The sequence below is a fragment of the Fukomys damarensis genome, unplaced genomic scaffold, assembly GCF_012274545.1.
Source record: "Fukomys damarensis isolate Sample0158 unplaced genomic scaffold, DMR_v1.0_HiC HiC_scaffold_19, whole genome shotgun sequence".
NCBI lineage: Eukaryota > Metazoa > Chordata > Mammalia > Rodentia > Bathyergidae > Fukomys > Fukomys damarensis.
In genome coordinates, this window is record NW_022900931.1 from 59,188,256 (window position 1) to 59,198,066 (window position 9,811).

The window sequence follows — 9,811 nt, forward strand, 5'->3', positions numbered from 1 at the left end:
AAAAAAAAAAAAAAAAAAAAAAAAAAAAAAAAAAAAAAAAAAAAAAAAAAAAAAAAAAAAAACAAAGCAAATCAGTCTCATCATACCCCCCTGCCCAAATCCCAAAGTTTTCCACTGCATCTGAAATGATATCGAAATTCCTTTCCCTGGGTTATAAAACCCAGGTTATCTGTGAGCCACACCTTGTTTAATCCCTGGAACCCAGAGATTTAGATTTAACCTTGCTGAACATGGAGACGCTGGAGAGCTCCCCAGGGGATTCTAGGGAGCAGCCCAAATTGAGAAAATCACCATGCCAAGGAGCTGGCCTCTGACTACTTCCAGGATGGGACCTGTGCTCTTCCCACCAAAGAATGAACACAGGCCGGGCTTGGTGGTGCACACCTGTAATCCCAGCACTCGGGAGGCTGAGGCAGGAGGATCACTGTAAATTCGAGACCAGCCTGGGCTACACAGTGAGTTTCCAGAGCAGTCTGAACTACACAGTGAGACCCTGTCTCAAAAAAACAAAAAACAAAACAAAACAAAACAAGAAAGAATGAACATAGGACAGCTTCTATAACCCTACCACTTCTGTTCCTGTGCCTGGCTCCTGCACAGAGTGGCACAGCTCCCCACTTCTTCCCTGGAGCCAGATCTCTACTCAGAAGGGCCTTTCTGGACACCCTACTTACCCTGCTTTATTTCTCTGCATGGCAACCATCACAAATGGCACTGTTAATATTATCACCACACCAGAATCAAGTTCTGAATGCCCGAGGATTTTTAATTGTTTCCATCACCACCACATCCTTAGTACCCTGCACAATATCCAACACAAAGTAAAGGCTCAATAAACATTAAATGAGCAACTGCTCGCTGAAGACTCATCATTCCCTGGGTCCTGTTCAGAAAGCAGGTGACCAGGTGGTGACCAGGAGAGCCCTGGTCTCTCTCCCTTTATGTATTCCACACAAGGAGGTTGTTCATGACCTAAAAGAATAGAGAAGATTCATAGGAGTCACTTTCCACCTCAGAGATGTAAAGATTAAATGACTGTATATACAAAGGCATTCCACATAATATACAGCACGCAACAGTTTGAATGTTGTTATGTAAATCCAGAGGAATGAGTCCCCTCAACCCCTACTAGGGGAGAAGCAAATAGCAAGGCCTATGAGACTCTCTGACCTGACAGATCCATTTGACAAGTGTGGGGTCCATGGGGTGCAGCAGGCTTAAATGTAAACTTTTGGTCCCTGATACTCAACAAATCTTAACTCATTTCCGATCCTAGGGATCTTAGGAAAATGTACCAAGAAGACTCACTCTTAAAAAAAAAACACAAATTTTTCTGGAAAGTTGGGGGGAGGTCAGACTCCCTGATTTATAATCTGTTCTTGTTCCACAACCCCCCATCTCCAAAATGTCGACTCTATCCCTCCAATTACACATCCCAAACCTTTGGTTAGTCCTGGCTCCTCTCTCACACACACAATCTGCTGACTGTATCTTCAATATACATTCCCACTGCCAGCTACCGCCCTAGTCCAAGTCACATCATCTCCTAGGTTTCAGCAACAAATTCCCACTGATGTGTCTGCTTCCTCCCTGGGTCTCCTAACGTTTACTCAATTGAAGCAAGAAGATCCCCTTTAAAAAGGGCAACCGCACTGCATCACTCCCCTCCTCAATCTCTCACAGGCTTCTTCTCACCAAGACTAAAATCTTTAGTGAAGAGCTGATTTCTAACAATTTCTACCACTTCACATACTAATGTGCAGTGCAGAAAGGTTGGAAAAGGGCACCCTCTATTCCTGGGGGACTCACAGTCCACAGGATGCCCGCGGGCACGTCAGCAGGTTACACAGCCTAGCAGCCCCCACCTTTCTGCAAAAGGTTCCTCCAACACTGAAGAACCAGGACGTGGGGAGGGGAGTGAGGATCCACAGATGCCTGTAGACAACTCCCATCCCTCCACACACACAAGCAGAAAACCAGCAGTAGGGAACCAGACTCTCTGCAACAGTGAAAAACTTCTCAAACAGTGGAGCAAGTTCTCACACAGAGGGAGGTAGGGGCTGGGAAGGCCTGATTTAGGACGCTGTTAAACATCGGGGACAAGAACCCCAGCTCTGTTCCCCTTGAGAAAGAGAAGGGTAACGAAGCCAGTTCCGTTATATGTCAAACAGTGCTACTTTCTTTTTAAAATATTATCTCATTTAATCCTAAGTAGCTGCCGTCTTATGGACCAGAAAATTGAGGCTCAGAGGTACAGCCACTTGTTCAAGGTCACTCGGGAGGCTAAGAAGCAACACATGAAAGAAAGCACTGAGCCCTTCTACTGTTAAAGTCAGGATTTTCATCGTTCCACCATGAGGGGGGTGAAGTAGGTTCAAAATAACGGGAAATTTGAATGAAAAACAACCCCCCCCAAAAAAAACCCACACTCAGGCCGTGTGACCACTCTCCCTCCATCCGTTAATGCCAGACTCGTGCTGTTTCCCTTACCACAGAACTGAGAGTCCTAGGCCTCCAAATCTCCACTCCATCCTCGGGGACCCACCCCCTCAGAAGTGCAGAGAGCGGGAGAGCGGGCACGAAGGGCCGTACTCTACAAAGCGGGGTTCCTCATCCACCCTAGCTTCTCAGAACCAGCTCCCGGCCCCAAGATCAGGGACTCTCCGTCTCCGAGCCGAGGCAGATCCCCCAAAGCCAGGCTCAGAGCTCCAAGGCCCCAGATGCCTGCTTCCAGACTCTGGGTCAGGAACCTCGAATGCCACCCGTACCCAAACAGCTAAAAACCTTCCTGTTAAACACATCCTTGATCGGGACCCCAATCCCACGCACTCCGAAGCCGGTCACAAACCCCTACACTTCCCCAGGTCAGGATCGTTCCTCTGGCGGAACCAGGACTCCCACCCTACGCAAGACCAGACCAGGCTCAGGCAGACCCCCTGTTCGCAAGCCAAAGCCCCGCCCCTCCGACTCGGGCCTGGCACCCGGAATCCCCCTCGCCCCAGACTGTACCTGGCTTCATGGTGAGCGCTGAGTTAACGCTGCCTGAGGAGTCTGCTGTTTCCCGGACTCCACGAGTCCGGAGCTTTCGCACGTGGAAAGGAGCGCAGGCGCTCGGGTGACGTACGGCGCGTGACGTAATCACGTAACCCCGCCCCTGGCTCTCCAGCCAGCCCCGAGCTCCCGGAGCTGGCAGTGGGCGGGGATTCCTTGGGCCCTGGAGGTTCAAACCCTTCCAATGTCAGGGCTCAGAGCTTTGCCTGCTCAAAGATCTCTACCGCAAACCTGCTTCCGGTTTTCCTCTAATAGGTGAGAGCTGCAGATAACGAGAGCTGCTACCCAACCTTCGTAGGGGCTCTGCCCTCTGCCTTCCTTTTCCCCACATGAGCTTTGGCTGTCCACTCTTGTGGGTGGAGATATGACGTTTTACTTGTTGATTGTGTTGGTGGGAGGAAAGCACTGCACTCGAACTTGCGATCCTTCTGCCTCAGCCTTCCAAAGTGCTGGGATTACCACAGGTGTGTGCCATCATGCCCACCAAACAGGTGTGTGCCACCATGCCCAACTAGGAATAAACTTTATATAACTGATGGAGCAAAAGGAATCTGTCCACCTAAGGCTCCCTCTACACCCAAAAAACCTTCCTGCACCCATGTCCACCCCCCAAAAAGCAGGTGCACCTTTTCTGGGCTCCAAATAATACCTTCGGAAAACATGTACTATGCACCTTATAAGCACCAGGCACTGTTCTAGGTGCTGTGACTACAGCAGTGAACAAAACAAAAAATCCCTACTTTCCTGGAGCTCATCGTTTAAATGAGGTGCTGAATGTTAGGAGGCAGTAAGTGCTTAGGAGAAAGCAAGAGCAGGGGACCCACCCAGGGATTGGGGCGGGGGGTGTTATAGGGTGTTCAAGAAATGCATCAGGCGACTCAAGCAAAGAGCTAAAAGAGATGAGGAGTGAGACAAACACAGGAGGAATTCCAGGCAGGCAATATTGCAGGCGCCAAGGTCCTAAGGCAGAGCAGATAGATACGGAGGGTTCGGGAAACGGTGACCAGTGCGGTTGGACAGAGCTACCAGAGGAGAGAGACAGAGTGACAGGGCACGGGGGCTGGGAGGCAGGAAGAGATTACACAAGGCCTGTGGCCCTGGTGAAGACTGGATTTTACCATGAGTGAGATGGAATTGTGGAAGGGGCCTAAACAGAGAAGGCTCATGATCTGACGTGAAGTCCTTCTGGATGCAGGCGGGACACGGACGGGAGGAGGGGTGGGAACAGGAAGGCCAGGAAATGGCCCACTGCAGTGGACCGGCGAGGAGACACTGATGGACAAGATTAGAGACAGCAGGGGCAGAGGGTTTGAGGAGGAATGAATAGATTCCACATTAACTATTGAGAAATTTTTGCTTTACAATATTAAAATATTAATATTTATCCATGTATTTCATCTACAATTTAAACCGGAAGTGCTACTATGAGAAGTTCCTGGAAACCTTCAGGCTGTGAGTCTGTAGCCAAGATTCGGAGTGTGTCCCCACCACTGCTGTAGTACTGGGGCCTAGCACAGGCCTGGGGAACTCAGGAAACGGTTACTGGGGAAGTGGATGAACCAGTACTGTTTTGAGTTCTCTGTAAGGGTATCCTAGCTTCACAATGCCATCACTTTGCACAAGAGCATTCCTGGAAATTGGCTCAGACATCAAGGTGTGAAAGCTGTTTAAACTTTCAAAACTATTGGTGAAGTAGTTGACTGTATTCTGGATTTTTTTTTGCAATAATTCAAATGGGTCTGATTTGGGATAAAGTTACCCATTTTCTGTGGATTATACCGTTGGACTTCTTTTTGTTTTTCTCCTTTCAGTATTGGGGATTGAACCCAGGACACTCTACAGCTGACCTACATCCCCAGCCCTTTTTATTTTTTATTTCAAGACAAGGTCTTGCTAATTTGCCCTCACTGACCTTGAACATGTGTTCCTCCTGCCTCAGCCTCCTGAGTCCCTGAGATTATAGGCATGTGCCACCATGCTGCACTAATTTCTTTGGGGGGGCGGGTACTGAGGATCGAACTCAGGACCTTGCACTTTTGAGGCAGGTGCGGTGCCACTGAGCTAAATCTCCAGTCCTGCACTAATTTTCTTAAGAGACAAAGATACTCAGAGTACAGTGTGAATTTGGGTTGCCAGCCCTATTTCTTGGAATCCTGGTAGCATCTTCTGGTTCCGAAGTCTTACATCTGCCAGCTTGCTCTGCAGACCTGAAATTGGCATTGTGCTCAGCGAGCACCCGGGCTCTGACTCCCGGAGGGGTCACGGCCCACACTCTGGAGGTGCATAATGGTGGGGGCCAGGCTAGGGGTGGTGCAGGCAGGCAGGGCAGGGCTGGGAAGCACTCAGGGCTTTCCCTGGTATTGCACATCTGCTCAACATCCTTGGAAGCTTCTTTTTATCTTCCCGCTCTGAGCACCATCTGCTGTCCCCTGAAGACACAGCCCTTCTGAGTAGAGGTGGTTTACTCTTCTGCCCCCGTGCCCACAGGATCTGCAAATGGGATGAGTTCCTTGCTCTCCAATGCTACTTCTAACGCCTTCTTTCTGCCCCCTCCCTAAACCTCAAACTTTGAAGCTGACACAGTCACAAGACAACAACCACTCCCCTTTTCATTGCTAGCTCTGTCAAAACCCAGCTCACTTCTGCTGTCTGTAATTTTAGCTCTGGTGCCCCTGCTCCCCACTTTGCTTCTATCACTATTCCTGGTGAATCCCTAATTGACGATCTTTTGACCATTCCTCTCCTCCAGTGGCCTTGGCCTCCACCCAGCCTTTCCCTCCTGTGGTCACACTTAGACTCCGTGCTGGAGACCCAGGGGTGACGGTGATAGTCCCAGCCGGTGGGGAGAGAAAGACCCATGTCCTGCCGGGACAGCCTCAAAACCGCAGCCTCAACAGCATCTTGTGCTGTGGTCTACATCGAGAAGACCCCCATCCCCTGAAGCCTCACGTACTCATGGGCCAGGGTTTGGGGAGGTGGGATTGGTCCATGGTGGGGGGTTAGTCCACTGATGACTTTATAGCTACATGGGATGCCTGTGATTTGGGAGGTGAAGCCAGGCCGAGGGAGGAGGGCCACTGGGGGAGAGGCCTCAAAGGACGCCTCTCCCTCTCTCTTCACTTGATGGCTCTCTGCTTCCACTGCTGAGCTCTTTCTCCTCTGCCATGCCACCCTGCCTTTGGAGCCGGTGGACTGTGGATTGAAACCTCTACAAACCGCGAGCCAAAAATAAACCTTTCCTCCTCAGAGTTGTCTGTGGTGGGTCCCTCAGCCCCTCCGGTCCACACTGCCCTCACCCTCTGGCCAGGCTCCCTACCTACCCACCGCTGTCATCACAACTTTGCTCTTGTCGTCAAACTCTGACTCCACCTTCCTGCTTACTTTGTCCCAGCATCCTGGCAGCAGTTGTAGACGAAGAAAGATAATAACCACTCTGGCTGGTTTTAAAAAAAGACTCCTTGAAAGAACCGTCTACACTGACTGTACTCACTTCTCATTTTTCTCTTTAAATCAGATTTGTGCCTCCATCGCTCCACCAAAATGTCACGAAGGGCCACCATGTTGCTAAAGCCAAATGGCACATTTTCTGTCCTCATCTTCCTTATTATCATCAGCGTCTGAGATTCCTTCCTATTTAAGTAATGTGCTCTTTCATCTAGCTTTCAGCACCTCCTCTTATGGTCCGGATCCAAAATGTGCCCCGCAAGCCTCATTGGGTTGAAGGGCTGATTGCCAGTGATGGGACCTGAGGAACTCAGTGGATTTGAGGGCCCTTGCCGTGCTAGGAGGTGGGCAGCTTTCTTTCAAACTGCCCTTCAGCCATGACGTTCCTGCCTTGGAGCCAGCCAACCATAGACTGAAGCCTCTGAAACCATGAGCCTTTGGAAACCCCTTTAAACTGTGTATGTCAAGTGTTTTGTCCTAGCAGCAGAGGTCTGACCCAGATGTCGGTGATGGCAAATCTTTTAGGACTCTCGATGATAAAAGACCACTGTGGCACACGTGCCACGGGTTCCGCACCACTGTCTATGTTCTCCTAGCGCACTCTCTGTTCAGTGCTTGATTTTTTTTTTTAACTGAATCAACACACTAAATCTTCATTCCAATTCTGTGAGATAAACACTTTCATTAATTGCACTTTAAAGACAAGGAAACCAAGCCAGACACTTAGTAACTTGCTAGGGTTATAAATGTTAAATCCAGAATCAATAGCCCTCCCCACCTCCATCTTCCATCTCTTCCCTTCCTCCAAGCATTCATCTCATCCATCCGTTCCTCTAATCCATTTCTGCACCTTCTTCCTGCCCCAGGCGCCCTTTCCCCGATCCGACCACCTGTTTCTCCATGCCCACACATCTATGCATGCACCCGCTCTCACCCAGTGAATATTCATCATGTGCCAGACACCCTGCTGCATGGAGGGGGAGACGGAGGGCGAAAGGCGTGAGACTAACACACACTGGCATGCAGCTTGGCTTCAGATATTTATTCAATGCTGTCCTATTCGGCCTCAGTGGCTCGGCGAAAGAACAGAGTAGGGTAGGGGTACACAGTGCATCCTCCTCCAATCATTGTAACCTCCAAGGTGTCAGATCTTGAAGTCTTCACTCCTAGTGGATGACTGATCAGTTGTGGCTGCAAGAGACAGACAGCACCTCTTGAGGACTGAGCACCCACACGCCATCCTCCCTTCCTGTGAGGATCCAGGTAGGTGCCCCTGCCCCAGGAAGCCTGGCTTCCACGCCACCTTCCTCACCATGGGGAGAAGTCTGGTGCTTTCCATTTCTCCATCACCGTTTCCCCCTGGGCATCATGCAGGTCATTGGTCCGGTCTCCATCAAAGTTTCCACAGGCCGCACAGAGCATGCCAGCGTGGTCATCATCAACCATCACATCCAGACGCCCATCGCTTCCCAGCCGCACTTGGACCCCTGACTTCTGCTGGACTAGCGTGGAACCATCGGGAGTCCGTGTGACCGACACAGATGTTAGCACTTCAGCTGTGACCGACACAGATGTTAGCACTTGCAGACCATTCACCTGGTGGTAGGGGACAGGCAAACAAAGGGGTGAGGCCTAGGGTTACAGAACAGCTGAGGTATTCCCAACAAGGAGACCGCTACAGCTTGTGTCTAGATGTCCTCCCAAAGCCTCATGTAGTCAAAGGTAGCGAGTTTCGAAGGCGGCTGGATTACTGTGTGTGATGCTTGTGTTAAGGACATGATACTGGAGTTAAGGGTGTGATGCTGGGATTAAGGGTGCCCCAATCTGGGTGCGGTGGCACCACCCAAAAGGTAGGTACCCTGGACGGAATATAAAGGGACAGAAAGGGCCGGGGATTTGACTTGCTAAGCGCAAAGACCTGAGTTCGATCCCTGGTACCAAGTAAATAAATAAATAAGTAAGTAAATAAAGGGACAGAAAGAAGCTACTTTGCTGTTTTGCTCCCCTGTGCCTGCTCTGCTCTGCCATAGACCATTTCTCCCCTGGCATTACACCCTGCCTTGGAGCTAGCCAACTATGGACTGGAACCTCTACAACTTTAGTCCAAATGAAACCTTTCCTCCTTTAACTTTAGGTGGCATACTTTGTTTCAGCAATGAGAAAAGTATCTAATACGGAGACCCCAAGCAGAACGATGAGTTCAAGGATCTGAAGCCAAGAGGCAGGTACTGAAAGAGGTGAGTACCTGGAGAGGTGCACTATGTGGGGAATGGATATATAAGACAACAGCGGGGCTGGGGATTTAGCTCAGCAGCATCGCGCCTGCCTCATGAGCACAAGGTCCTGAGTTCGATCCCCAGTACCAAAAAAAAGACTGCTGGGGATTTGGGTATGCACGTAGTTTACCATGGCTTTGTTTTCTGTCACTTGCAACCAGTGGAGTCTTGATTAATACTAATATCCAAACTATTAAGTTACTTGAGTATGTTTTTGCTCCTCAACAACTTTTCATCCACTCTGGGCATGATGGTGCATGCCTGTAATCTCAACATTCATGAGGCTGAGACAAGAGGATCTCGAGTTCAAAGTCAGCTGTAGAACAAGATACAGTCTAAAAAACAGGACCACGTACCCGCCCCCAATTCAGCCAGAACAGAGTGACTTAGTCTGAAACATTTAAAATATGGAGACAAATACAAATCCAGGAACCAAACTGTAGAGATCTGGATAAAGGAAACAGCAAGGCAGCCGGGAATGTAGGACACTGACATATAAAGAAAAAAGCCCAAGGGGAGATATCTCCTGCCATGCCCTGGCTTACCCACACGCCCTTGTTTGGAGTCACAGTCACTATCCCGTCCTGGAAGAAGATGTGGACGGTGCTCACAGCCTTGACATTGTCCTGGCAGGGCTGGACATCTGCAACCACCCGGTACCAGGGAATGCTCTCCTGTGCTCCTGGGCAGCGGGAAGAGAACTCATAGATGCCAGGGGAGTCAACAGCATGGTGGGCACCATCAAAGGTGGTGAGGTTGCCACCCACGGAGAGGGAACAGAGCCCAGCAGCAGCCCGGCAGACCCAGGATCCTTCCTGGAGATCACAGACTCGGCCTTCTGGGCAGCTCGCAGCCTTGCACGTCAGGCCTGTGCTGGAAGAACAGGAACAGCACTCATGGCAGCCTGCAGTTAGCTGGGTAGTGTTCACCTGTGCACAAAAAGGGGCAGGGTTAGGGTGGCACGAGGAGCTGCAGCCGTGGCCACGCCTCCAGCCCTCTGTCTCATGCAGTGTGTTTTTGTTTCCTTTTTTTTTTTTTTT

General features: G+C 50.1%; 2 protein-coding genes across 2 annotated transcripts in view; both read right to left on the minus strand.

Moving 5' to 3' along the window:
• Positions 1-3,115, minus strand: part of Fbl (fibrillarin) — a 10,683-nt gene extending 7,568 nt beyond the window's left edge. Inside the window, exon 1 of the mRNA XM_010614502.3 lies at positions 3,010-3,115. Within this exon, the coding sequence (XP_010612804.1) occupies positions 3,010-3,019 (10 nt within the window). The 5' untranslated portion in view covers positions 3,020-3,115. The remainder of the gene's footprint in view (positions 1-3,009) is intronic.
• A 4,412-nt stretch (positions 3,116-7,527) lies between these two features.
• The window catches only part of Fcgbp (Fc fragment of IgG binding protein), a 34,589-nt gene continuing 32,305 nt past the window's right edge, over positions 7,528-9,811 (minus strand). The window contains exons 20-22 of the mRNA XM_010614537.2: positions 9,317-9,700; positions 7,808-8,091; positions 7,528-7,686 (exon numbers count right to left, since the gene is read on the minus strand). Coding sequence (XP_010612839.1) covers positions 7,677-7,686; positions 7,808-8,091; positions 9,317-9,700 — 678 coding nt within the window. The 3' untranslated portion in view covers positions 7,528-7,676. The remainder of the gene's footprint in view (positions 7,687-7,807; positions 8,092-9,316; positions 9,701-9,811) is intronic.